The 27,200-nt window shown below is 38.9% G+C and overlaps 1 protein-coding gene across 1 annotated transcript in view; it reads left to right on the top strand.

Moving 5' to 3' along the window:
* Window positions 1-25,600, top strand: part of IGF1 (insulin like growth factor 1) — a 69,505-nt gene extending 43,905 nt beyond the window's left edge. Inside the window, exons 3-5 of the mRNA XM_087723040.1 lie at window positions 10,511-10,692; window positions 15,669-15,724; window positions 24,919-25,600. Coding sequence (XP_087579166.1) covers window positions 10,511-10,692; window positions 15,669-15,724; window positions 24,919-24,958 — 278 coding nt within the window. The 3' untranslated portion in view covers window positions 24,959-25,600. The remainder of the gene's footprint in view (window positions 1-10,510; window positions 10,693-15,668; window positions 15,725-24,918) is intronic.
* The last annotated feature ends 1,600 nt before the right edge of the window (window positions 25,601-27,200 follow it).

Here is a 27,200-nt window from a genome sequence, read left to right as displayed (position 1 = left end):
GCAAGAGAAAAGGATAGCTGCCAGTTAAAAATAATAATCACAAATATCTGTGAGAAACATCTTTCACTGTTCTTGGGATTCATGTTAAACTTTCAAAAAAAACTTGGACTAGAAACAATGCAACAAGAAGGAAGTGTTCTGATAACTTTTAAGATGCCAAACTATAGAGAGAAAATGAACTCTACTGAATGCCTAACACAGAAGAAGTTATAAAAATCTCATTTTTTCTCAGGGCATATATGTATATTCTTTTCAGAGCATGCATAAGAATTTCATTTTTAATGTGCGCCAATGTGTACACAGAAAAAGTGTCAATAAAGGATATCTTATTATTGAGAAGGGAAGAATTCTTTTTTCTATAACCCTCTAACCATGGTGGTGCAGTGGTTAGAATGCAGTACTGCAGGCTAACTCGCTAACTCACTGCTCACTCCAGAAGTTCGATTCTCACTGGCTCAAAGTTGACTCAGCCTTCCATCCTTCCAAGGTTGATAAAATGAGGACCCAGATTGTTGGGGGCAATATGCTCATTCTATAAACCACTTAGAGAGGGCTGTAAAGCAATGTATAAGTTTAAGTGCTATTGCTATAAATATTTATTAACTTATCACAGAGGTGGTATTCAGCAGGTTCTGACCAGTTCTGGAGAGTAGTTCAGAGAACTGGTAAATGCCATCTCTGACTGGCCCCACTCCAGTCTATTCTCTGCCTCCTGAGTCCCAGCTGATCAGGAGAAAATGGAGATTTTACATATCCTTCCCCTGGAATGGGGAGGGAATGGAGATTTTACAGTATCCTTCCCCTGGAGTGAGGAGAGAATGGGGATTTTACAATATCCTTGCCCTGGAATGGGGAGGGAATGGAGATTTTACAGTATCCTTCCCCTGGAGTGAGGGGGGAATGGGGATTTTACAGTATCCTTCCCCTGGAGAGAGGAGGGAATGGGGATTTTACAGTATCCTTCCCCTGGAGTGAGGGGGGAATGGGCATTTTACAGTTTCCTTGCCCTGGAGGGGGAAGGGAATGGAGATTTTACAGTATCCTTCCCCTGGAATGGGAGGGAATGGAGATTTTACAGTATCCTTGCCCTGGAGTGAGGGGGAAATGGGCATTTTACAGTATCCTTGCCCTGGAATCAGGAGGGAATGGAGATTTTACATATCCTTCCCCTGGAGTGGGGAGAGAATGGAGATTTTACAGTATCCTTGCTCTGGAGGGGGGAGGGAATGGAGATTTTACAGTATCCTTCTCCTGCCACCCCCACCAAGCCACACCCATAGAACCGGTAGTTTAAAAAAAAATGAATCCCACCACTGAGTTATCAAAAAAAATATCAATGTACCTCCTTTTACACATGAGATTAAAAGAAACAGTCTGGTCCAGACTGTTCTAAGTGGTCTTCTACCTTCTGATATTGAGGATAACATCTTTAAAAATAAATTACTTGTTTTTTTTTTAATATGAATAGAAATTGAAGTGTCCAGCTGTGAATTTCTACTGTGTTTTAAGTGAACATAAGTTTTTTCCTCCAGGCTTTTTCCATCACCGAGGAAAGGTTGAGGACACACACTTCCCTTTATCCAATAAGTTGAGTCTGATCCCCACCCAAATATGGAGATTTCACTGAAAGATTATTTTCTTCCTGGTAGAGTCTCTTCGTCAATATCCCTCCATTTTTTTCCCAGAAGTTACCAAGCTGGTTAATGTATTAAACATTATTTTGTCTGCAGAAGAAGCCTGGCTAATTATGATAATTCCATAGAATTACACAACAGTAATCCTAAAGCAGACATTGCAGTGATATAATTCTTATGTAAAAGTAGGCCAGGTTCCAAAGGACCATAGTTAATTCCAACATAAACTACAAGGTTTCCTCTGGGAGACCACATTCCTTAAACAGTGAGAACTTTTAAACATCACTGGGAAATCTTCTTTCACCAACTTCTTCAAGTTGAAACCCTGAACATCCAACTTCAAAACTGCTACATTCAAGTAATATATACCTATATTTTTTACCCTCCTAGACATGGATGATAGATAGATAGATGATAGATAGATGATAGATAGATAGATAGATAGATAGATAGATAGATAGATAGATAGATAGATAGATAGATAGATAGATAGATAGATAGATGATAGATAGATGATAGATAGATAGATAGATAGATAGATAGATAGATAGATAGATAGATAGATAGATAGATAGATAGAGATCAGTGATAGCTAATCTTTTTGTCCTTGTGTGCCGAAGGCGCATGCGTGCGCATGACAGCACATGTACACATGCCTACAACCATAATACAATGTGCACACCCACCTCCTGTTGTGCATGTGCATGCGACCCACCCTGCATCCCATTTTGGGCCTAGCAGGCCTCCCTGAAGCCTCCTAGGAACAAAAAAGGGGTGCAGGGAGGACGCAGTTACAGGAGTTATGTCGGCCTTGTTTGCAGCTTTGTTCCTTTCTAGCATTCATCTCAATTGTTTAGTGATGCATTCCTGCCTCTCTAGGATTTACCTCTATCTGCTCCAGTGAGGCACTTCCTATTCCTATTGGATGCATATCGATGGCTTGTATAGTGTTTTGCAGAGACCCGAAAATCAGCTGGCCAACGGCCATGCTTGGTGGAGCTCAGCTGAGGCTCGCATGCTGGGAGAGAGGCCTCCGCATACCACCTGTGGCATATGTGCCATAGGTTCGCCATCATGGATATAGATGATAGATGGAAATGTTAAAAGGTTATGTAACACAACCAGATTGCCAAGGTTTTGTCAGATGTTAGAAGAATGTCCAGTTTCCGTACTTTCAAATAAAATATCTGTTCGTCTCCCTGTTTTTCTAACTATCTGTCTAATGGTAGATCTAGGTTGCAATTATCTGGATGACCATTAGAGTGCAACAACAAAAATGGACATAACAAGATGCATCAATTGTAACATTTTGCTGCCATCTGATGGTGGTCAAGATTTGCAGCTCAGATCTTGTAACCCTATCTATCTTGGCACTAATACCCGCCATTCTTTGAATGCACAAAGGCCTTGTTTAGTCCATGATAAAAGGTTAACAATCTGTGGTCTTTGTGGCCATCTCTCCATTCTAACCATTAGCTGTAATGTCTCACACGGTTGGAGTCAAATAATAATTTAAAGACTATAGACTGAAGTCACCATAAAGTATAAACAACATTTTATGTGTTCTGGAAATATAGAGTTCCAGATTTCAGAATCTTTTGCCACTGGTCTTGCTGCTTGGAGCTGAGGAGAGCAGAAATCCAAAACATCTGGAAAGTACAAAGTTGCCTTCGCTTAAAATCCTTGCTCCTCTAATCGCAGGCTTTGCCATCATTTCCCTTCTCAAACAAATTTCCCTGAAGTTTGCCCTTTGCCTCAGGCATCAAAATAACCATTTCTAGGAAAAACGGGAAGGAAAAATATTCTCAGAAATACTTCAGAGTATAGTTCAACTGAAAATGCAGTAAAAGTGTGCAGTAAATGTTAGTATTTCTTTTCAAATGATGAGATGACCATTATTATGATATTGATGACAGACTCATTTTTAAATAATACTCAGATTACTCATTTTCACTCAATTCTATGTACTATTGGATTGACCTACGCACTTATACAGTCTATAATCCACTAAATCAAGGATTGCTAAATAGTTTAATATATTAAAATTATACAGCAAACTAACGCTATCAAAAATCCCTATGAAAAAAGCTTGCCTGAAATGTATTTTCAAAGCTTTCTTAATGACCAGTGATGGTATTAATTCCTGTTTCCAAAGTAGCTACTGAACAGATATCCTTTTGAGTCATCCCCATAAAGAGTACCAGAACTGCACTGCAAAATTCCATGGGATAACAGCACAGACATATGGAAAACTTTCACATTTTGCTGACATGAAGTGACTTTTTGGATTTTTGTGGTCCAGTTCTGGTAGGTCTCAAAAGGCAGATTTCCCTTTCTGATTTTAATGAATGGTAAAGTCATGCCAACATTTGCACTCTCATAGGTGATGTAAAGAGAAGCCAAAAACAGATTTTGGGTGGGTGGGATTGATATCTGAAATCTATAAAAGCTACTCTCCAGAGCAGTGCTTCTCAACCTTGGCAAATTTAAGATGTGTGGACAGAAGAATGAACCTGCTGTTTAAATGTCTTTTATGGAAACAACTTCGGCTCTCGTATATCTGATAGAAAAATGAGCTGATGACAATAGTGAAGAGGATATTTCAAGCAAGGGAAAGCACTTTTGAATTACATCATTGCTCCTGCCCTATTTAAAGTGAAGCCCCTTTGCTACAGAAGCCAGCTACTGAATGAGTCAAATATTAAGCCTGACTCTTTTTTTCCCCAAAGCTACTGAAATTGTATGATTCAATCTTATGAATCTGTCCAAATGTAGTCCAGAGAGTTGACTACCAACAGATTAAACTGGGAGCTAACTTGACTTACATAACAGGACAACTCATGGGAGATGACCAAGGGAATTCCTCTATTCCCCAGCCCCATCCTGGAAATAATTTCTCTGAAGATATATGCAGAGGGATTCATGTGTCAGGCAAAGTCAGCTTAGACATACAGATACCATGGTTGACAGTGAATGCCAACAGGGATCTTCTGAACTTCCATTATTTTGGTATCCTAAGAACTAACAACTGTTTCCTAGAAACTTCCAGAAGGATGTGCAACACATTGAAATGTTGTCAGAATGACGAAAACTACTCTACCTTTACATACTTGCCTGCTAGGTTTTTTATCTTTTGGCCTCCATCCATGAGTGTCCACAACACCTTGATCAAGCTGACCAAAGCATCAGCTCTTCTGATCACCCAGGAAGACCTTTTGGCAGGGGGATAGAGTGGGCAGATGTGTGTTCCATGAAAAAATTAGCACTGATGGTGTTACCTAGTTTGGGTAATGAAACTGCAAGAAAGCAAGCAAATTCAGAGAGCACCAAGGACCCCTCAAAATTTTCATAGATGTAGATATCCATTGGTCCTTCGGATTACTCCAGATTTTCCCATTCCAGGATGAGCTTGAAGAACCTCAAGAATATCTATTATTTTCATCCTTTACTCAAAAGAGATTTTACCTTCCATTTTAAATAAGAATTATTCCAAAGGATCAGTTTACCATGGGAATAGGAATCAGAATTTAGATTTCCTACCAAACACCAATAATTATTTTAAGATATCTAAGTGGAATTAACATAGATGTCTCTCTTAATATATATTCCAATCTTGATGTAATATTCATTTTAACAAGATTTTTCTTCTCTATAGGTATTAAAATTGTCACCATTAATTCATGTTATACAAACAGAAAGGCTCAAATTCATCATGAAATTTATTTTTCCACAAATAAATAAATAATGAAATCTGAACAAAAAACAAGTTTACTTTAATGTATTTTCATGATATTTTGTTTGCAAAATATTATTTGTATTACAATTTTATAACCAGAATATCTATCCCATTGTATAATCTCTCCAAATCCAGGTCTAAAACTTTAATTATACACATATAATATCTTATATTGAATTCCCATTGCCTGAATACCTTGAACAATAAAACTGGTCAATCATTCAAAACTACATCTTGCAAACAGTTTTTCCATGTGCCTGATCTCGATATAAAAATGTTGATCTCTCCAGATGTCAGAGGAATCATATAAACATTAAACCAACATGCTTCTACCTCAGGTTTAATTTTCAGTTGCATAGATTGGTTCTAGGCACGGAGACAGTGATGTCCTAAGCCAGTTGGCCCTTCCCAGCAAAGCCGGTTTCAAGATAAATGATTTGAATAACAAACATTAACTCAGACAAAGGCCATTGATCTTGATCCTGGACACACTGCAAAAATTCTGCAAAGTAGAATTGTTTTAATAGGAATTAGATTTGCAAGGTTTGATTCAGTAGGTTAATATTATTAACCCAATGGAAGTTCAATGAAATTTATGACATTTGAATATACACAATGAACACAGAATGCTTAGGGATTTGTTGAACAGGGAAGATGTGAATTGAATAGGAAGGGACATAGAATAGAGCAGTGATGGTAAACCTTTTCAACACCAAGTGCCCAAACCGGAATGCACTGGAAACCCAAAGACCAGCTGGCTGGCGCATGCATGCCTGGTTTGGGGGCATTTTCCGAGGTGGCGCAGTGGTTAGGGTGCAGTACTGCAGACCACTTCAGCTGACTGTTATCTGCAGTTCAGCGGTTCTAATCTCACCAGCTCAAGGTTGACTCAGCCTTCCATCCTTCCGAGGTGGGTGAAATGAGGACCCAGACTGTGGGGGCGATATGCTGACTCTGTAAACCGCTTAGAGAGGGCTGAAAGCTCTATGAAGCGGTATATAAGTCTAACTGCTTTTGCTATTGCTATTTTTCAGGCCAAAAACAGCCTGAAAATAGCCTGAAAAACAGCCTGAAAACCTGAAAAACAGCCTGAAAACAGCCAGAAAAATGGCCTGAAAACAGCCCCCAAAGGGTCTGTTTTTTGGCTATTTTTGGGCTGCTTTCAGGCCATTTTCCAGCACTCCAGTGCCCATGAAGACCAGCTGGCCAGCGGGCATGTGCGCAAGGGAAACCAGAAGAGCAACTGGCGACGGTGCGCGTGCCCACAGAGAAGGCTCTGCGTGCCATCATGGGAATAGAGTATCCTGGAATAGGGCATAATTAAGTGGAACAATAAACAGCAAGATTTGTCACAGCAAGATTCTACTGCAGTTTACTAGTTGGAAATAATTTTGCATGCTACTTTTTTTGTTCATGTGGAAAAACATGCTGAATGGACATATAGTTTTCTCTGGAGACATATAGCAGCTTCCAGAAAGAGGGGAGGGAAGAAGAAGACAAAGAAAGTTTGGAAGTAAAATGTGGCTCCTAACAGACCTTCCAATTTGATTTAGTCCCACACTAATATTGCTTTAAAAACAAATCCAGTGAAAGATTTCCAAATGCCTTGTGTTGTTTGGCTCTTAGCTAAGGTGACTAATTTGATACCATTTTTTTGTTCTTATAATCATGGCACATATCCTAACAGCAGAGCATGGCTTTGCTCTAAGTTATGTTATATACTACTAGAGGAATTCACTGACTTGTGAAATTCAAAACAAATATCTTTTTTATATGTATATCCTGGGGAAAACCTTTTTTCAAATCTATTGGAATTTATCAAGCAAATAGTTTGAAGGGCCCCGCTGACTAAATGGTCATGTTTATTTTATTACTAGAAAGGCTATGATCTATTAAACAGATATTCTTGGAATATTTATTTGTATTTCATATTTCTTAACCATCCATCTCCCTCTTTACATATTATTGGTTCACATATTATGTGAACAAATGAATCAACAAGAGTGCAAACTCGAACAAAGTTCAGGCAACAGCAACAAATTTCCAAGAGCCAAGGTGGCGCAGTGGTTAAATGCAGCACTGCAGGCTACTGTTAGATCAGCAGGTCAGCGGTTCAAATCTCACCGGCTCAGGGTTGACTCAGCCTTCCATCCTTCCGAGGTGGGTAAAATGAGGACCCAGATTGTTGGGGGCAATATGCTGACTCTCTGTAAACCGCTTAGAGAGGCCTGAAAGGCCTATGAAGCGGTATATAAGTCTACTGCTATTGCTATTGCTATTGCTATATTCCCCAATTCAGTGGGGTTTACAGTTTACATAATTTGTGTGTGTGTGTGTACATGTGTATATATGTATGTATGTAAGGGGGGGGGGGTCTGAGTAGGTAGAAAGATATGCATGTACAGGTAATCCTCAACTTAGTATCTGTTCAAAATTCTGGCCGCCAGCACTCCTTTCAGTTGTTACATAATTGTATTTGGGCGGTCATATTTACGACCTTTTGCAGAATCCCATAGTCATGTGGGCCGAGGTGGCGCAGTGGTTATGGTGCAGTAGTGAAGGCCACTACAGCTGACTGTTATCTGCAGTTCAGTGGTTCAAATCTCACCGGCTCAGGGTTGACTCAGCCTTCCATCCTTCCGAGGTGGGTAAAATGAGAACCCGGATTGTTGTTGGGGGCAATATGCTGACTCTGTAAACGGCTTAGAGAGGGCTTAAAGCCCTATGAAGCGGTATATAAGTCTAACTGCTATTGCTATTGCTATATGACTGCAATTTATGACATTTTTGCCAGAAACCATTGTATACTACTGCTTTCCAGCAAAAAATGCCCACTGCAAATGGGTTTGCTTATCAACTGCTATTCACTTAACCTCCACCGCATTAATTTAACAAAAACCACAAAATAATGTCATAAAAATTGAGTTGGTCACAGAGGTGCCTTGACTTTCAACCATCATGACATACAATGGGTCATGATGTACAATAAGTTGAGGGCTACACACATACATTTACACACACACACACACACACACACACACACACACACACATGCATACATACATATATACATACATACGCATATGATTACAGCTCAGTTTGTTGTCTCATGGTCCAGCCTTTTCATTAGCAACAATAAAGCTGTTAAACTTTGCTGTTCTAGCCCATTTGAAGTCTTATGAAAGCATAACATTTACTTGATCATACTTTCACTGCCAAGGGAAGGGATAGGGATATGAGGGATTTTCATTCTCAGAGGCCAAAACCACTTCACTTACCATATTTTTCAGAGTATGAGGTGAACCTTTTTCCCTCAAAAAAGAGACTGAAAATCTGGGTGCATCTTATACACTGAATACAGCATTTTTTGCCTCCTGAAACCCTGCCCCCTTCACCAAAATAGCCATGCATAGCCTTCAGGAGGCTTTCAGAGTGCTCCTGGGGGCTGGGGAGGGCAGAAATGAAGGAAAAACTGGCCATTTTTGCCTCTTCAAAATCGTCTTATACTCCAGTGTGTCTTATACTCCAAAAATACAGTATCTTGGGTACTCTGGCAGTGCCCTTGCTAAGAAGTGCTGTTTATCATTTAAGCAAAAACATGTTTTATATCCACCCTTTTAGCAAGATGGCTTTATGGCAGTTTAATCCACTATGTGGATACATGAGACAAAATGATAAAATATGTGTTTTCACGCTGTTCGGAAAAAGTGTCCTAATCAAACCCAAAGTAAGAATTATTTCACTTTGGATTTTCTAAGCCAGATTAACAGTGGTTTAGTACATACTATATTAAAAGTGGGAACACTTTCAGGCACAACAAAATCTGTCTTACAAGTGTTGGATCCAGTAGGAGCCCAACGTACTCCCAAAATTTAGATTTAGAATTCTGAATAGCCACATTTTCCCACACAAATACCACTTCAGTCTGAATACTTCAAGGCCCTGCTTTTTCTTCTTATAGTTTTTTTTTAATCTTTAACCAGGTTACCATTGAACTACTCTTCAACAAAGAATCATTCCTTTTAATATAAAGTCAACATCCGCTGATTACCTCCAAATTAGGTTAACTTGATGTAATGAATCTGCCAAGACCTGCCCTTGGACATATAGTGAATTCAAAATGCAGCAGCGGGACCTTTGCTCAATGTTTCTTAGCAATATGTGATAACTACTCATTACCCTCTGTAGGTTTCTGAGTTAAATTCAAGGTGCTGGTGTAAAAATACAAATCCATATAAAACCTTTGGAACCCAGCTACTCGAAGAAATAACCTTCCCCTGTGTGGTGAATTATTGATTGTCTGATTGTTCTCTTTTTATGGTGGTGGCCAAGAGACAAATGATTGTCAAAAATCAACCAGGAGAAAAGTGGTATCATTTTTTGTAAAAATTCTCTCCCTGTTACAATTAGGATGGGTCCCTCTCCAGCTTGCTTGAAGACAACATTAAATACTTATTCTTTATACTCAGAATCTGTTATTTTAGACCAGGGCTGTCAAACTCAAGGCCTGCGGACTGCACCCAGCCCACGAGATGCTTAGATCTGGCCCACGGGGCCGCCCTGGAAACAGCAGAAGACTGGCCCATGGCACCTCTGCCAACAAAAACGGAGCTCAGCAGGGCAGTGCATGCCCCTTGCAAGCTCTGTTTTCACTAGTAGAGGATTGCAGAAGGCCGTCACAGCCAGAAACAGAGCTCAGGAGCCCGTTTTCACTGACACCACAGGCCACCACAGTTCAGGCCACCACAGTTACCATAGACCACACTCTCTGCCCCGCACCCCAGAAGGTCAAACACAACCCTGACACAGCCCTCAATGAAATCAAGTTTGACATCCCTGTTTTATATTGTAATTTGGATACTTTATTATAGCTGTGAGTTTAGTGATGTTGCTCTGGCTATTAACTGCTATGGGTTTTGCTAGCCAGGATGAATGGAAGAGAAATGTGTGAATAAATGAAGATACCTGGCTACTCCTGTAGGTCTGTAAGATATTGCTAGCACATTGATCCAGTAAAGGATACAATAGAATTTGCTCTGTGTGTCTTATTCTGTAGTGTAATGCACCTAATTATATTGTAATATTAGCAGAATGTGAAAGATTTTGTTATATATATAATGACCACGTTTGTCCCCTTTAGGTAAACCAGCAGGTTATGGAGGCAGTAGGCGTTCCTCTTCTACTAGGGGAATAGTGGATGAATGCTGTTTCCAGAGCTGTGACCTGATACGGCTGGAGATGTACTGTGCTCCTGTCAAGCCACCTAAATCTGCACGATCTCTACGTGCTCAGCGACACACTGATATGCCTAAAGCACAAAAGGTAGCTGAAGTGTGATGAAATTTAATCTGATTATTTGTTACATATGAGGATTTTCAGCATTGCTCCAAGCTTGGGATGGACATATGGTTGCCCAGTACCAGAAATCCAAATTTGATATCTATGGGCAGCTTTCATTTCTAAAATACTGTAGTCTTCCAATATGAAATAGAAATGGAACAGAAGACACCAGAGGAAGAGAGCCATAGAGATAATTGTATATTCCACATCTCTTTATCTCATCTTCGTCTTTGCCTTCTTTTTTTCTTTCTCTATTAGTAGCTGCTGATAAATGACCAATGTTATTCTGAAACATCCTGGCTTATTGTAGCAGTTCCCCACTTTGTTAAAATTAGCCACATTATTTCCATATTCCTATCTAGCTTTCTTTCTTCTATCCCAAAAGACTTGATACTTTTGCTGAGAAATAAGTCATTGGGTACTTCAGAAATTGTTGCCCTCTGCTTATGATATACTCTCTAAGGTAGGGGTGTCAAATTCAAGGCCTGGAGGACAGATCTGCCCCCCTGGGGTTCTTAGATCTGGCCACAGAGCTACCCTGGAAAGAGCAATGGACTGGCTCACGGTGCCTCACTGGCAGAGGGTTGCAGGAGGCCATCACAGCCGAAAATGGAGCTCAGGAGCCTGTTTTTGTTAGCAGAGTGCTTGGACTTCCACAAGAGCCTCCCCCGACATGAGTGACACCAAGCTGAACACACCCACTCTGACTCCCCCCCAGAGGTCAAATACAACACTGATGTAGCCCTCAATGAAATCGAGCTTGAAACCCCAGCTCCAAGGATTGTTTATATCAGGGATGGGTTCCGGCTTCTTTTACTGCCGGTTCACTCAGGGCTGCGCTTCGGGTAGGCACGCTTGATGCATGCTACTCACGCATGCGCAGAAGTAAAAAAATGCTTCTGCGTATGGGCAGAAGCAAAAAAACCAGATGGTGGTGCCTATGGCGGTGCTGATAGAACTGGTTCAGGTGCATATCCGGCCAAGTTACTACCTACTCGGCCAAACCATTCCGAACCGGTAGGAACCCACCTCTGGTTTATATGTGTGTTGGTGTCATATTTTGTGTATAAGTGATGCAGCTTTAGCTACTTAATGGCTTGTACTCATCCTTAAACTTTGCAAAGGATAGTTTACTAAAAGTCTCTAGTCCCAACTAACTTTCATAAACTTTGTTGTCCATTTTTGTATTGCCACTACCCTTTCCTCCATGTTTATGAATGTCTGTGGTTGACCAATGTGTGACACTGAATGCTGGACTAGAAAGGACATAGGCTGATCCAACTCCTAGTACTCTCTGTTCCTATGTTCTTTTCTTGGGCTTCTCTCCAATGTAGTCATCTCAAACTAAGTCTCACTAAAATCAATGGGATTTTACTTCTGCTGCCTACACATGGGGGATTAAGCCTTGATCTTACAACTGATTTTTATCTGAACATTTTAGAGTCAGTTTTACTTTTTAACATTTCCCCAGGCTTTAGAGTGGTCTAGAATTTAAATTAGTAAAATAATAAATTGGCTTCTTTTAGCATTCTTTCAAATTCATGAGGCTTCAGATTTGGCCTTTAGGGCAGTTTGGCTACCATTATAATAAGGCTTCACTTATTAGTTGGGGTGCAAGGAGATCTTATTATGGAAATCAACTGATGGCATAAGACCAAGGTCAGAAGGGATTGTAGTCTGTTAATACTATTAGCAGATAGTCTGATGAGAATAATGCCAGAAAACAAACCAGATGCAAACCGTCTCAGGTACTAATGTTAGTCAGAAACAGGCTTAATAGCAATAGCAATAGCAGTTAGACTTATATACCACTTCATAGGGCTTTCAGCCCTCTCTAAGCGGTTTTACAGAGTCAGCATATTGCCCCCAACAACAATCCGGGTTCTCATTTTAACCACCTTGGAAGGATGGAAGGCTGAGTCAACCCTGAGCCGGTGAGATTTGAACAGCCGAACTGCAGAACTGCAGTCAGCTGAAGTAGCCTGCAGTGCTGCATTTAACCACTGCACCAGCTTAATTAGACCAAAGTCACTTTTTTTATTTTGCTTCTTTCTTCATTCTAATTACTCATTGCTTTCTATTCCAGTGAGCACTCAAACTGACTTACCAATTTAATAAAAGGCAATAACATTTCTTTAAAAGGGGGAAGTTAAAATATTAATTGAAATTATTGCTAAATTATTTAAAAATTAAAAATGTGACAAAACAGCTGCCACTGTACAATATTTTTAATCACTGAAAGAGTGAAGATAAAAGCACCTAAAGGACTTCATTCCATTAAGTGGGAGTGATTTATTTATTAAACTTATATGCCACCCATTTTGTCAAAAGCAACTAATATAGGTGAAAATTCTCTCCTAAGTGCTAAAAATAAATAATTTAATTTGTACAATCAGATTTTAAGCAGTGCTCTAAAAGTTAATATCAACACTTTATTGTGCCTGGTAAGCATCTGGTAAACAGTGAAGATATTTCAGTTCAGAGTTAATATGATGTCTGTATTTTCTTCGGCTTCTGCAAACTAGGTGCTATATTATGTACCAATTTAAACTTCTGCATGTTTTGAAGGACAGCCCCAGATGAATCATGTTGCAGTGTCAAAACTGAAGATAACCAAGGCAAAGATAAAATAAAGCACTGGATAAAATAAAGCACATTTGCTAAATTTATATTAAACCTTTCCATCAGGAATATAGTGATATACATACCATTCTCTCTTTCTCCCCCCCCCCACAACAAGACTCTGGGGTAGGTTGGGGTGAGAGAACATTGCCCAGTGAATTTCTATAGTTGAGGTAGGCTTCAACTTAGATCTCTTTAATTCTGGTCCAGCACCTTAACTATTATATTACACTGACTTTTACGTTATTAGTGGCTAACATATAATGCTTTGTCAGGTTAAGTTTAGATTCTCCAAGGAATAGCATTCAAACTCAATACAGTGTTATTGCTGGACTCACATTGGTCATATCATTTCACAAATTAAACTTGTTATAACTTTGTCAGAAAGTTTGTTGTACAAGATTTTCCATTGCAGACAAAAATAGCTGCAGCTAAACAACCAGGAGATTGGCATAGTTTCAAAGGAACCATTTTTCTACACATTTTCAACTAATCCTTAACTATATATCCAGAAATGGGAGAATCATATGTAATAGTATTTATTTGGAGCATAGCAGCTTGAAATCTTTCACATACTGTAAGTGGTTTTTAAATGCTAACTCTTAACAAACAACTCCCATTCTATCAATCTACCTACCTCCTGGCCTATTATACTATAGGAGATGAGCCCAAAGGAGAAATCAAATGTGTCATCAATCATGAGTCCCTGCGCATGAGATCTAAGACCAGTCCACCTTGAATTCCTTTCTAGTAGTTCAGATTAATGTTAAGCACCAGGGAAATCGGGAGATCCAGGCAGTTCAAAGAGTTATAAAGATTTATTATAAGACTAAGCTCTCTACAAGAATCTGAACTACTCATGGTCAAGGAATATTGGTGGGAGGTAAGATTAGAAGAAAATTCAAGGTGAACTGGACTTAGATCTCTTGTGGGAACACAGGGACATATGACTGATGATGAGATTGACCCATCTAGTCTAGTGCTTCCAGGTTGAAAGGATTAGCCAGAGATATCACCATTGCCTATGGGACATCTGAAGGGATAACTTTAATGTCCCTATTATTTTCCCACTGAAGTGGTCCCTATCTATCTATCTGCATTTTCATGCTTTTAAACTGCTAGGTAGCCAGGAGCTGGGATAAATTGATGGGGGTTTATTCCATCATGTGGCTCACACTCTTGGGTTTTGAACTGCTGAGCTGTTGACCTTTCAATAGTCTTCTGACTCAGCATCCTAACCATGTGAGCCACCACAGCCTAGTCTCATTCCTTAGGACAAGAGTCAGAAATTCTTTTTCACATTGTTGGCAATATCTGGTAGCCCCCCCCCCCCCACCCCCAGGGATCTATTTCTGTTCTACGCTTTCTATACCGTCTTAGATTGCAATCTGGGAGTCAGAATAGGACTGAAACTGGCATTCTGGAACTTGTCCTTCGCAAATTCTGATTTAAATGCTGATGTGTTTCCAAATACCATAAATTACCTTTGAAAAATTGGGAGTTGACACAGTTTAGCCATGCAGCCAAATAATGGGGAAAGATCTATATAGTCAAACTCTACCAAGGAAACTGCTTCCAGTTAGTAATTATTTATTTGTTTATTTATTTATTTATTCTCATATTTATACAGCTGTTCATCTCACAAAAGCAACTCTGCGTGGCAAACAACAATAAAATGAAAAATTGGGGAGGGGGAAGCTATGTATAAAAATTAACATTAAAAGAAAAATGTTATAAAAACAAAATGTTGTACAACACTCTTCCCAAACTTGAAGCAATGCAGATGTATTCCAATACATCTTCCATTGATCCAAGCAACCATAACTGAAAAACAAAATTTATACACTAGATAAACTTACAGTTTCATGATTAAGGCTTTCTGTTTAGCATGAAATGCCATACTCAACCAATGCAAAATTTGCCATAGTATCAATGATAGTAAGGAATTTTAATGCAAATGAGTATATTTTTGAAACTACAGACAAAAAGCTGTCTATTATGAAATGTTATATGCCAAAAGGTGTACATAAAGGGCAATTTTATTCAATAGGGACTGTATCTAGAAAAGCCATATGTATTCTAAGGAAAATACCTATGAAAGGAAACAGAATGGTTTGTTCTAAATCTGTGTTTTATTAACTTGCAGGAAAATGATGGAAGAGAATTTTAAGTATTTAAATATGGACTGGATTTCAATTGGGCCACATACCTCCACTTGATATAAACTAGCTTCTCATCATTCCATTCAAAAAATAGGAAGAGAACTATTGCAGCGTTCAGTGAGACAAGATTGTCAACCACTCTCACTTACAAAATAATATGTCTTTTATTTTCAGGAAGTGCACTTGAAGAACACAAGTAGAGGAAACACAGGAAACAAGAACTACAGAATGTAAGAAAATTCCATCCGTTAGAGTGAAGAATGAATGTGCCACCTGCAGGATACTTTGCTGTAAATAGTCAGAAATTGGACAAAGCTAGAGTTCAATAAGTTTAATGAATTCTCCACTAATGGGCATTCTCCCTAGGAACAATGCAATTAAACATTTCAACAAAAAAAGCCAACTCAGTGCTCAAATGTTTCTGAGACTGGTAGATTGCTACTGTAATTGTTCACTTCCTGCAATAAAATGTGCCACACGCCAGTATGTACAAAAACTGTACATGTTTCACATAGACCCAATCCCACACCTCTTAAAAGCCTTCTGCCCTCAAAGGCAGCAGCCAATGCAAAAACCTTTAGTGGACTCAATTGCACTAAATTAATTTATGAACCCTGCTATGGGAGTCACTCCCCCAGCCTTATCTAAGTGGAGTTTATTTTTTTATTTTTTACTTTTTTAAAATATTTGTACTTCTAGATAAGCAACAGATTGTTTGTCTTGCAGTGTCTGATAACACTGTTTGATTTCCCTTCCATATTTACATAGTTTGGAATTCCCAGTAGCGACAGCAATAAAGTTAACATGTTCATTTCACTACTGTTGTGGCTTTTTAACAGCACATGTGTGTCAGTGGTGGGTCTCAATTTTTTTTAGAACCTCTTCTGTAGATGTGCTTTGTGGGAGTGGCTTGCCAGCCATGTGACCGAGTGAGAGTAGTTTGCCAGCCATGTGACTGGGTAGGCATGACCAACTTATAAAATGTGGTGAAACTCACTTAACAACGCTCTTGCTTAGCAACCAAAATGTTGGCTCAGAAACTCTGGCATTTGAAGCACACAAGTCTTAAAGCTGTTAAGTTACAAGACCCTTGCACCCTAACCCTTTAGAAAAAAAACCCAGGGGTGTTCAAACTTGACAGCTTTAAGACATGTGGGCTTCAACTCCCAGAATCCCTCCTCCAGTCATGTTGGCTCAGGAACTCTGGCATTGAAGTATGCAAGTCTTAAAGCTGTCAAGTTACAAGACCCTTGAACCCCTAACCCTTTAGAAAAAAACCCAAGGGGTGTTCAAACTTGACAGCTTTAAGACTTGTGGACTTTAACTCCCAGAATTCCTTCTCTCGCTCTTCATCTTGATGATGGGCGGATGGGCGGGGGGGGGGGGGAATGGAACCGGTTCTAAACGGCACTGTAGATTTGTGGAAGCTCTTCTATAGAAGAGGTTAAAACTGGCAGGAACCCACCCCTGATGTGTGTTCATCTCACTCAGAGATCCTTGTATATTCCAGGATCCACAGAGAGTTCTTACATAGGTGCAAAACATGATTTTATTCCATTGAGGATGTTACTATTCATATTTCATCCTTATGCCAATCTGTCTTTGGCCACTGAAATTAATAGAACAACTTGCATATATTGGAACTCCCTGTGCAAACTCCAATATCTAAAGCAAGCTTCTGGGTCTAGGTTTTAAGATGGCCATTCCCCTGCATTACAGATGAAAATAGACATACCCATATTTTTTGGAGTATAAAACACACCTTTTTCCCTCAAAAAAGAGGCTGAAAATCTGAGTGCGTCTTATACACTGAATGCAGCATTTTTTGCCTTCTGGAACCCTGCCCCCTTCACAAAATGGCCGTCCATTGCCTTTAGGAGGCTTCCAAAGTGCTCCTGGGGGCTGGGGAGGGTAGGAATGAGTGAAAAACGGGCCGGTTTTTGCTCAGTTTTGCCCCCCCCCGGCCCCAGGAGCACTCTATAAGCCTCCTAAAAGCTATGCATACCCCCCTTTTTACAAAAAAAGATCCATTTTTGCAAAAAAAAGGGCCATTTTTGCTGATTTCTGGGGGTGGGGCCACCCCCCCAGGAGCATTCTACAAGCCTCCTAAAGACTATTCATGCCCATTTTTTTGGAAAAAATGGGCCCGTTTTTGTGAATAACGGGCCATTTTTGGGAGGTCTGCAGAGTGCAAAAACTATTTTTTTAAATTCACCTCTTCAAAATCTTGGTGCGTCTTATACTCTGAAAATTATGGTATATGCAATATGAAGAATATAATAATTTTTGTCAAGCTAAGCTGAGAGCTCATATAAGCGCTCTTAAATTCTCAGTGACTCTTTCAGATAACTTATTAACAATATAAATAAATGTCTTTTTCTTCCCTATAAGGCAATATGTAAAAATTTAGCATATTAATCATACACATATAACCAACAGTATGTAAAAAAAAAATCTTTAATGGTACAATGGTGCTATTCTGTAGCTTGTTTATGAAAGGTCTTACCAAAACAGTAAGAGGTACAAGCAAAGTAGCACATTTGAAATGAGTTGGAAACAATGGCAAAGATGAGATAGAAGGGTTTGTTAAAAGATGCACAATTGATTTAGGGTTTCTAATTCATTAAAACATTAATATCAAAGAGTAATACAGGTACTTGGCTTACAACAGTTTATTTAGTGACTGTTCAAAGTTACAATGGCACTGAAAAAAGTGACTTGTGACCAGTGGTGAAATTCAGGGTTTTTTTACTACTTGTTCTGTGGGCGTGGCTTGGTGGGAGTGGCAGTGGAAGGATACTGCAAAATCTCCATCCCCACCCCACTCTGGGACCAGCCAAAGATCATATTTGCCGGTTCTCCGAACTACTTAAAATTTCCGCTACCGGTTCTCCAGAACCTGTTGGAACCTACTGAATTTCACCCCTGCTTGTGACCCTTATGACTGTTGCAGCATCCCTGTGGTCACATGATCAATATCCAGACACTTGGCAACTTGCATGTATTCATGACAGTTGCAGTCTCCCTGAGTCATGTGATCACCTTTTGCAACCTTCTGACAAGGAAAGTCAATTCACTTAACAACTTTGGCAAAAAAAAGGTTGTAAAATGGGGCAAACCTTACTTAACAACTGTCTTACTTAACAATAGAAATTATGGATTCAGTTGTGGTTGAGAGTCAATTACCTGTACTAATAGCTAATAGAAGGGACATCTACGATTCATGGTACTGTGAAAAAGCTAAGATTTCATCTTTAAAAGCACCTTTGAAAAGATTGGTCCTTTTCAGCAACAAGGAGGAAAAGCAGATTGAATTTCCAAGACTCTTAAAACTAGTGTGGTTGTGATAGAAAAAGAAGACTGCACTATACTGTAGCTTGACTTCCTTTGTCATATGAAAACAGCCCTCCACCATTCTCCCTAAGATAGCAGCATTCAACCTAGTGCATTTATATGGCAATATACTCAGGAATTTTAGTTTAGGGCAAGTCAGAATCAAATATTAGCCACTGAATTTAACTTAATTTCAACCAACGATATTTTAAAACCTTAGAACCGAAAAGAAATTTGGAGAGACTATGGTCTTCCGCAGGGATCTCCAACCTGCAAAGCAAAGCTGGCTGGGGAATTCTGGGAGTTGAAGTCCTCCAGGCTTAAAGTTGTCACGGTTGGAAACCCCTGGTCTACAGAGTCCTCAATTCAGGATGCAGCCCTAGAAAGTGGTCATGAAGTTGATGCCTAAATGCACGGAGTGGGAAAGCGAAATATGTGGAAAATTTTGCTTTACCTGTTACTGTTTTTGGTTAACAATGCAAAGTGGTGCTATTGTTCTGCTTGAGAAAGTACTTGAATAACAAAGACATAGAACAAAACATAAATATGGTTTTTTAATAAGCCAATTGCACATATAGAGATTGTACGTAAAATTGAAATATGTTTAGCCATAACTTTTCAACTTTTTATGATTATAAAAAGGAAATATTTTATGAACTGAGAGACTAGCCTAATTTAAAACAAGAAAATTAAATTAAATTTGGAATGAATACTACCGCTACGTATATTGACTCTTAGGAGGTAAAGGATGATATTAATACTTACTTAACTTCCATTTGTTGCAATGGACATGATATAGATCTAACTTATCTGGGATAAATAGATATTGCACTGCAAAAAATACTGCTTTAGGTCCCAAACCAGCACATAAAGTGTGAGTAGAGCTTCAAGTATGGAATTTCTTCTCTGGGAGATAGCAGAAGGACTTGAATCTACTGTTTATCATCCTTGAGCAGGGGGCTGGACTAGAAGACCTCCAAGGTCCTTTCCAACTCTGTTATTCTGTTATCCTGATCACACTTACGTAGGTCTATCAATTATCAAGATGATTTCACAATGAAATGTTTTCGGTTGACACCACATCTATAGGTCTCTCAGTTCAAATTTTCTGTCCTGAAAAAGATTATATGGAACTCCACTTCAAGCAGGGACACATAAGGAAAGAAAGGGACAGCTCTATGAGAAAGAGTTGAAAATGTATGGCTAATATTCTATGGAACCTAAGTTATGTATGCTTGTGTGTTTGTGTGAGTGCACATGCCTGTATCTAGATCCATGTATATGATTTAAAATGGTAATTTCCATAAACTTTATCTCGTGAAAAAAAAATATTTTAGTTTCCAGGGTTGTCCTTTTTTTTTAATGAAAGTTAGCCCAATTAGAGATTATTTGAATCTAAGCAGGGAAATGTTTTTGTATAAAATATAAACATTTATTCATTTTTAAAACTACTTTTAAAGCAGAAGTCCCATCCCACTGATTTGGGACCAAGACCTTTTATATGAATTGTGACTATACGTTTATATAGGACTGCTCTCTTCATCTGGAAATTAATTGAAAAACTCATTAAACAAACAAATAAATAAACCAACAAACTGACTCCTCTTTTAAAAATAGCACCACTTCTACGCAAAACTATGCCATATATATTTTAAAGATTATTGAAACAGACATTCTATTGTTTTAGTTGCAAATAGGCACTCTAATGTAAGTGCCTGTGGGTTTAGGGATTATTTTTAAAAGGGGGATCAGGTATTTTTTTATTGTTGTCAAAATGTTTTAGTTATATAATAAGTCACAGATCCCCCTTTGTGAATTTTTTGCAGAAGTAACTTACTTCGGTTGAATCATATTCAGTAAATCATACACGTCACATTTTGCTCTTGAAAGAGAAGCAACTCTGTCTTCAGACCATGTTCATTTTTATTTTATCACATTTTTGCTCATCAGCACACTACAAGCTTTACCTTTGTTCAAATACAGCATCTTAGAAGTCATTTTAATTTGATTTTTTACATGAAGTAAGTTATAAGATTACCTGAAACTTGGCTACAAATAATACAATAGAGAGATACTACTGTATAAAACAACAGTGGACAATCTTCTTATTTGGCTGGAAGATCTAAGGGTAGATATGGATAGAGCCAAGGTGGCGCAGTGGTTAAATGCAGCACTGCAGGCTACTGCTAGATCAGCAGTTCAGCGGTTCAAATCTCACCGGCTCAGGGTTGACTCAGCCTTCCATCCTTCCGAGGTGGGTAAAATGAGGACCCAGATTGTTGGGGGCAATATGCTGACTCTCTGTAAACTGCTTAGAGAGGGCTGAAAGCCCTATGAAGCGGTATATAAGTCTACTGCTATTGCTATCATCTCTCCTGACTCCCTTCTATTCAAGTAAATTGCAGCTAAGAACTAGTAGCTACCTCTTACTGAATGTGGATTTCAATTTAGTTGCAATTAAATTTAGCTGACCTGGGACGATAGCAATAGCACTTAAACTTACATACTGCTTCATAGTGATTTTACAACCCTCTCTAAGCGGTTTACAGAGTCAGCATATTTCCCCCAACAATCTGGGCCCTCATTTTACCCACCTTGGAAGGATGGAAAGCTGAGTCAACCCTGAGATTGACTCAGTGAGATTTGAACTGCCAAACTACAGCTAGGAGTCAGCTGAAACCTCTGCACCATCTTGGATAGATTTTCATAGGTGTGAAGATAGAATTATGGAAGTAACATTGCCCATAAGAAAACATATTTTTAATGCTACAAGTTGTCCTTACTACTGACCTTAATTGGAGCCTGACTTCCACCACTAAGTGAAGCAGTCATTATACAAAACATCTTATGGCCATGCTACTTAGTGCTGACATTTCCAGTTGGGGTCATTAGGTAAGGACTGAATTGTCCTTTGCCTAAATTGTATTTAAGCAAAGACCTCATGACTCTCCTGCTCCGCCACACTCATTTCTGCTTTAGTTTCCCCCATCTGCCTATCACTTCCCCATCCCTGCCTTATTGGTCACCTTGCACTCTGCTCACCACTGGAGATCTCACGAAGGGGCAGCAGTGCCTCGGCCCAACCACAGTAGGAGAAAGATATTGAAGGTCAGCTGTGTTTGGCAGGAGTAGGTGACAGCGGGGGAAGCAAAGGAGCAGAGGTAGGCAGGTTGAGGGACTTGCAGTGCATGCTGTGTTTGTTAAGTGTAGGCAGGCTGCAAGTGTTCAGATTTTGATCATATGATCATGGGGTTAATGTGTTGCAATAGCAGTACCTTTGAGGACCAGTCCGAACTACCACTTGTTCAGCTTTATCATAATTTTACACGCTTGCTGAAGAAATGGTTGTTAAGTGAGGACTACCAGTATTGCTCATTATTCCCCTTTAGCTTTCATTCTTTTTCTGGGCCCGTGATGGCGAACCTATGGCACGAGTGCCAGAGGGGACACGTAGAGCCCTCTCTGCTGCTGGCATACATGCCATCACCCTAAGTCAGATCCCTGCAAATGATGAAACAGAAGCTCCCGAAAGAAATAGATCTTACCTCTTGCTGTGCTGCCAGTCTTGGGATGGCCCGCCTCCTGCCAGCCAACTGGTCTTTGGGTCTCTGCTGCGCATGCGCGCATGTCCGTACATACACACATGCATGCATGCATGCGCATGTGGACATTTGCACATGTCCATCCATGCGCATGCATATGCATGGATACACATGTTCACACGCACAGTCACCTTTCAGTTTGGGCGTGCGCACGCAGTTTGGGCATTCGGTGTCTAAAAGGTTCGCCATCACTGTCCTGGGCCAAGGACAGATATTTCCAAAACACCATCCTACAGATGCTAGTATAATTTTCTAAGAAAATGTATTTGGCATGTCAGTTTCACATTTTTACAGAATTACTTCTTAGATATAAAAAGTTTGTTGGAAGATGAAACAGGGCTCTATGAGCACTACAATTGTTGGAAATAAAGAATTCATCCCCTTATAGGAGAGAAGCAGAGATCACGTGGCCATACTACAGGTTAAAGGTTACAAGAGGACAAGACAGCAAAATATATACCGGCAGAGCTCACTTAACAATTGCACTGTTTAGCAATTGCTTCAGGATACTACAGCATTAAAATGGTTGTTTTATCATCAGTCCTAGCATTTACAAACATTACAGTTTCTTCTCTGCCCATTTGTATGTCTGCCTATTGAATTCCCTACCATTTTAAATTACTCTTCTTTTTTTCCCCAAAAAAGGGTTTGTTCATTGCCTCTTTTATTGGGTGTCTAGCTTGCCACACAGGATACTTCCAACATGTATTTTAAAATTTGCCATAGTTAACTGTCTATGGGGATTCTCAGTCATCCAGGTCATGGTTGTCCCAAAGGTGCGTATTTCAAGAGGCAACTGAACTTTCTGTTTTTTCTTTGAAGATGTTTCGCTTCTCATCCAAGAAGCTTTTTCAGCTCTTCCAGAAGAAGAAGAAGAAGCTTCTTGGATGAGAAGCGAAAAGTCTTCAAAGAAAAACAAGAAAGTCCAGTTGCCTCTTGAAAAAGCCTCTTTGGGACTGCCATAGTTAACATACATAACCCTTGAGCTGTAATATGAAGAGTAGAAAATCCTTAGCATTCAAAACACTATATGATTGTAGCACCTATTGTTGCTGACAATTAGCCAGGATAATGTTTTATCCTTAGTCTGGATGCAGAGAATGACATAACAAGGAGTGTTACCTAATTACACAGAAATCAACTACACAGCAATGCAAAATTTAGGAAAAGTGCCTGACTGCAGTGACATCTTGTTAGAAACGAAGAGGACAGTTTGTCTTAAGCTTCTAGTGTAATGTGGTCTCATGTCAATCAGTAATACTAAATCCATATATTGATGAAGCCATTAGAAGCTGTATAAGTGGTTACCTTGGCTATAGCAACCCTTTTGCATGTGTATTTCCCAGGAAAATTACTTAGAGATCAGTACAATAAACTGCCATGAATCCTTGTTTAAATAGAAAAAAGAGGGGAAAAGATCTATAAATAAATAATGATTGTTGTGACTAACTACAAATCCCACTGAATTCAGAAATATTTAATTGTGACTACCAACCTATAATATATCCAGTCCCCTGTTTATTTACTTTATGGCACCAATATCATATTCACTATTTTCCTGCAATAGTGTCATTAACTTGGGCTAAATTCCAATACGAACAATATAGAATATCTTTTTCACAGAATATTTTTGTTACTCTGCTATATTTGCCACTTATTTTCTGCTGTACTACATAGCGGAGTGTTGATACTGCCCAACTAAACATCAATATCAATGAACTTTCTAAATTGACTTATTTAATGAGTGTTTACCTATTACAGGATTCCTCTAAAGATGAAACTAAAAAAATTAATAGAAAACAACACTGAGGAAATAACTGAAATATATGAAAGAAGGATGGATGCTTTCTTAAATGAACTGATGAAAGTATCTACTTTAGTCTTTCTTTGATAAATTTCATTTACTAAAAAAAGCTAGTGAAATATTATTCAAAAGAGGCTGAGTCTCTTACTTAAGTCAAATACATAAATTTATTTAGTGTAAAAGCTGATCCATATCAGTACTAAATGACAATTTGGCAACTTCAGTATATTAATCTCTTTGTGCGTCAATACCTTGCAAATTGTGTGACATTCTCTAGATGTGGGGGCAGGGGGAGAGAGGGAGTTGTATAGTATTTAAGTTTTAGGAAAGTTTTATCTGAACCCAGAAAATTCCATCCGGAAAAAATGGTTTGTGCATTGCAGTCTGTGCATCTGTTGGTTAATTATTTTTTTGTTCAAAACTTGAGAAGGAAAAAAAGCAACACATCATTGCTGTTTGTTTACAATGTTTTGCTCTGCAAGTATAGCAATTGCATTTAGTTATTATACCAATTGGAAGATTTCTCTGCTAGGCCTGGGGTTTGGAAGAAAAACTCCCTTCATGTCCTTGGTTTTGTGTGCCTAATTTTAAGAACTGTTGCTTTTTTTTTTTCTTGTAATCATTCCATTAACTTAAACACCTGTTTCCGGACTATGTTGTAATTTAGGTTTATTTCCCCTTGCAGCCCAAACCCCAAAGCGCTCCACCGACACAAGCCACATTGAGGACCAGAGCCTTAAGCAAGGAACTTGCCTGCGTCAAACTAACCCAGGGGCAAGTTTCCTGACAATAGAGAGTCAACTTTTACTTTGAGGTATGACAGAGTGACTCTTGACACATTTCTCACCAATTCAATTGCATCCCAAGAAGAATATCAAAACTACCAGCTGGTGTCTTACGGCATTTTTTTTTAAATTAGTATTGCTACCTAAAAGAAAGATTCTTCAATGCAAGATGTGTATTTCTTTTATTTTTTGGAAAAAGCAGAATGTTATGGGGTATGTTTTACATACTTTGGAGAAAGTTCAAAGTGAGGCATTTTTAATGCATCCCAAGAGGTTTTGGTAACAAAACTTGATGCATATTTGCAATGTCAGTTGCCTCTAACCACTTGCATAAGTTCTGCATAATCTTCTCTGCAAGCTAACATGACTGAGGATGGGCTAACACCTACATGGGTGACCTCTTACAAATCTAGCATATATCATAAGTAGCCCTCCGATTTATGAACATTCTTATTTTTTTAACTGCCAAGGTGCTAAATGTTGAGATTAATGTTGATGTATTTCCCTTGTGATCATATATTTCCCTTGTGGTCAAGGAGAGAAGCTAAGGAGAACTAAGGAGAAATTTCCTGACAGGGAGGACAATAAAGACTTGTCTTCATAAGTTGTAGGTGCTCCATCACTGGAGGTTTTCAAGAAGATATTGGACAGCCATTTGTCCAGAATGGTGTAGGTCTCCTGCCGGAGCAGGGGGTTAAACTAGAAGACCTCCAAGATCCCTTCCAACTCTGTTATTCTGTTAGTCTTTTAACAGTAAAAAGTTCTTAGTTTTTCCCCCTAAATCCACTCCACTTCAGATCGTGCAGGTGATCTTCCTAAGTGCATGCAAAATGCACGAGCATAAACGTTTGTGCAAAAGGGTGTTCATTTTTGGATTTTCTAGTTTGCCATTTTCTCCCTTGTGTTCCATCAGAATACAAAACTGTCATGACTACATGACAAGTAAATAATATTTCATACTATGTATGTAACATTAGTATGTTGCAGAATTTCCTATTCCAAGACTCTTATCAAATACTACTCATCAGTTATTCTCTTTATTTAGCATTCATTAGTTGCACACAGACACATAGGAAATCCCAATGACCAAAGTTTTATTGTTTTGTTCAAAGAAGAAGAAGAAAAATCTCACTATTTCATAGGTCACTCAGAATCATTTAGCCCATGTGCCAACTCTGTCCAAAATGTTTAGCCCGGTATACATTGTTCCATAAACAAATAGCATACTCATGCTTCTTAAATGCTTTTTTAGTGCTTATCATGATAGGTCCAAACATTCTCAAAAGCTAACTCTGATTTCCACTTTTTTATTTTTTTGCATTGTATCTCTACATTTTAATTGACTGCAGTTTCTTTTTTTAGAAAAATGGACTCAGTCACACTGTATTGAATGAAAGCAAAAGCAATCTTCCGTTTGTAGAATGTATGGAAATATTTGCAACCCTCTTGGAACAAAGTCAAAATGTGAAACATTGCTGTAAGAGGGTACCTTTCTAATGTATTTCTATGTATAATTTACACCTCTGTGAGGTTGAATAAATAATAATGGTTAATAAATATCTCTGTCTCAGCATCTTCTGTTCCCTATCACTCTTGATCTCTTTACTTGTAACCTGGTTGCTTTAAAACATACTGTACTTGGGGTATTTCTGGCTTCCCATCAGCCTGAGCCAAGACTATGATTTTATTGCAAATCAGCCTTCCCTAATCTGGTATTCTCCAGATCTGTTGGACAACAATTCTTAGAAATCCTTCATTCAAGATGATGGAAAAGCACAGGGTCATGGGAAATGTGACATAATTTAGATCTCATAGCTTTTGGCTATCAGTGAGAGGAAGGACAGCTTCTGGGACACACCAAACCTGTGGTTGTTGAGTATGATGCTTCCTATCCTTTCTAATCAAAAGTTGCAGATAAACATAATAATGTATGGTTTTTATGATAGGAATAGAAATAGAAATAGCACTTAGACTTATATTCTGCTTCACAGTGCTTTACAGCCCTCGCTAAGCGGTTTACAGAGTCAGCATATTGCCCCCAAGAATTTGGGTCCTCATTTTACCGACCTCAGAAGGATGGAAGGCTGAGTCAATCTTGAGCTGGGTGAGATTTGAACTACCAAATGTCAGACAGCCGGCAGGCAGCAGAAGTAGCCTGCAGTACTGCACTCTAACCACTGTG

The sequence above is a fragment of the Thamnophis sirtalis genome, unplaced genomic scaffold (genome assembly GCF_051295495.1).
Source record: "Thamnophis sirtalis isolate CommonGarterSnake01/CBP01778 unplaced genomic scaffold, rThaSir2_p1.2 scaffold_9, whole genome shotgun sequence".
Taxonomy (NCBI): Eukaryota; Metazoa; Chordata; class Lepidosauria; order Squamata; family Natricidae; genus Thamnophis; species Thamnophis sirtalis.
Note: the sequence above shows the minus strand (reverse complement) of the source record. Positions and strands in the feature narration are given on the sequence as shown.